The 2,161-nt window shown below is 39.8% G+C and overlaps 1 protein-coding gene across 1 annotated transcript; it reads left to right on the forward strand.

Moving 5' to 3' along the window:
- Positions 1–873: 873 nt before the first annotated feature.
- LOC102664982 (uncharacterized) lies at positions 874–1,212 on the forward strand. Its single transcript, XM_006589937.1, has one exon. It carries the CDS (start codon positions 874–876, stop codon positions 1,210–1,212), a length of 339 nt encoding a protein of 112 aa, XP_006590000.1.
- Positions 1,213–2,161: the final 949 nt, after the last annotated feature.

Genomic DNA, 2,161 nt, shown 5'->3' on the forward strand with positions numbered 1-2,161 from the left:
CCTATCCAGTTGGGAGAGACAAAGTGGACATTAGCATCTTACAGTATACAGATGACACCATCTTTTTTGGTGAGGCATCAATGGAGAACATCAGGGTGATCAAAGCCATCTTGAGGACCTTTGAATTGGTGTCAGGTCTCAAAATAAATTTTGCAAAAAGCAGATTTGGATCAATTGGTATGTCGGAGTCGTGGAAGAAAAATGCAGCCAATTACTTGAATTGTAGCCTGCTATCCATCCCCTTTGTTTACTTGGGGATGCCCATTGGGGCAAATCAAGGAGGTGTCAGTTGTGGGACCCAATAATCTATAAGTGCGAGAGGAAACTAGCAAAGTGGAAACAAAGACACATATCTTTTGGGGGGAGAGTCACTCTTATAAAATCAATCCTAACCTCTATTCCAATTTATTTCCTTTCTTTTTTCAGGGTACCCATAAGGGTGGTGGAAAAATTGGTGCGAGATGATCACAATAAGATCGCGTGGGTCAATTGGGAGACGATATGCCTTCCAAAAGAAAGTGGCGGTTTGGGAATCAAGGACATAAACAAATTTAATCTGGCATTGCTTGGCAAATGGAAGTGGAATTTATTCCAGCACCATGGTGAGTTACGGGTAAAGGTTCTAGAAACAAAGTACGGGGGTTGGATGAAGCATGCGATAATAGCGCTTCCATATGGTGGAGGGACATAAAATTAGCTCTCCATCATCCGACACACCAATCTGTTTTTCAGGAGGGAATAGTTTGGAAGGTGGGAAGTGGTGACAAAATAAAGTTTTGGGAGGATAGATGGCTTGATGGTGATACAACATTGTTAGCAAAATACCCTAGGTTATATGTCAATTCCTACCAACAAAATCATAGAATTGAGGAGATGGAAGCTTGGAAGAATATGGGGTGGGAGTGGAACTTCAAATGGAGGAGGCATCTGTTCGACAATGAGATTGATATGGCAGCCAACTTTCTAGGTGAGGTGGAAGGCGGCCAAATACAAATTAACAAAAGAGATGAGTGGACTTGGCTAGCAGAAACTAGTGGTCAATATTCCACAAAAAGTGTCTATGATGAGATGTGGGGAGCTGATACAGAAGGCAATAAATTGCAGGAGTTTAAAGATATATGGAAGTTAAAGATACCACCTAAAGTTGTAGTCTTTGCATGGAGACTGATTAGGGATAGGCTGCCAACTAAGTCAAATTTGACAAGGAGATAGGTGGAAATCAACGATTCATCTTGTCCGTTTTGTAGAAAGGTTGTGGTGGGAATCTATGTCATGGGTGAACATCTTAGGTGCTATCCCGCAGCACCCATGGCAGCATTTCTCCCAACATGTCGAAACTTTGGGTAGAGGAGGCCGGGATAATAGATGGAAGTGCTGGTGGATGGTCCTTACATGGTCAATGTGGCAGCAGAGGAACAAAATTATTTTTTCTAATGAAACTTTTGATGGCAACAAACTATTGGAGGACGCCATATTTCTACTATGGATATGGCTGAGGAACTTTGAGGAGAATTTTGCTATCCCCTTCAGTCACTGGTCGTCAAATTTATCATCAGCTTTTGTATAATAGTGGGGGGAATATAAGTAGTTGCAATGGCAGCAATCATATACTGTATTTTCTTAGTTTCTGGTTCCCATCAAGACTGATTAAAGAATGAGGGGGTGTTGAAGATCAACGCAAAATCAACAGATTATGTTTGTACAACTCATTAGGATTTTATGTGCATAATTATTAACTGTCATTTCCGTCTTTACCATATTTAGAATTTGCATTTATAGGGAAATCAATTCCCCTGATTTCTAGGCTAGATTATTGCTCTTATTTTTGTCTTGTGCATTCTATATATACCTCCCATATATCATTCCCAGATTCAAGGGAAAATAAAACCTCTTTCCGCAATTATCATAATTCATAACTATGAATTCTGACCTTCACAGCATGTACAATCAGCATGTGGAAACAAGCAAACCGACTCCTAAGGGATGCAATAGCATTTGGAGGTTTTAAGCCATGTAATAAATCAATTAGTTCGATGTATTGAGAAGAAGAAAAGCATGGATTCTCCTGCATCATTCAATGACAATATTGAGATGGTTAGATATTAAGACTCTGAGAAAAAATTAAACAGAAATATCTCACACGAATGCAGACCTCCAAAAT

This window comes from Glycine max, chromosome 10 (assembly GCF_000004515.6).
Source record: "Glycine max cultivar Williams 82 chromosome 10, Glycine_max_v4.0, whole genome shotgun sequence".
In the NCBI taxonomy this organism is placed as follows: Eukaryota; Viridiplantae; Streptophyta; class Magnoliopsida; order Fabales; family Fabaceae; genus Glycine; species Glycine max.

Excerpts from the sequence above, each read along its gene's own strand:
- LOC102664982 (XM_006589937.1), top strand. The coding sequence starts at position 874 with ATGGAAGCTTGGAAGAATATGGGGTGGGAGTGGAACTTCAAATGGAGG.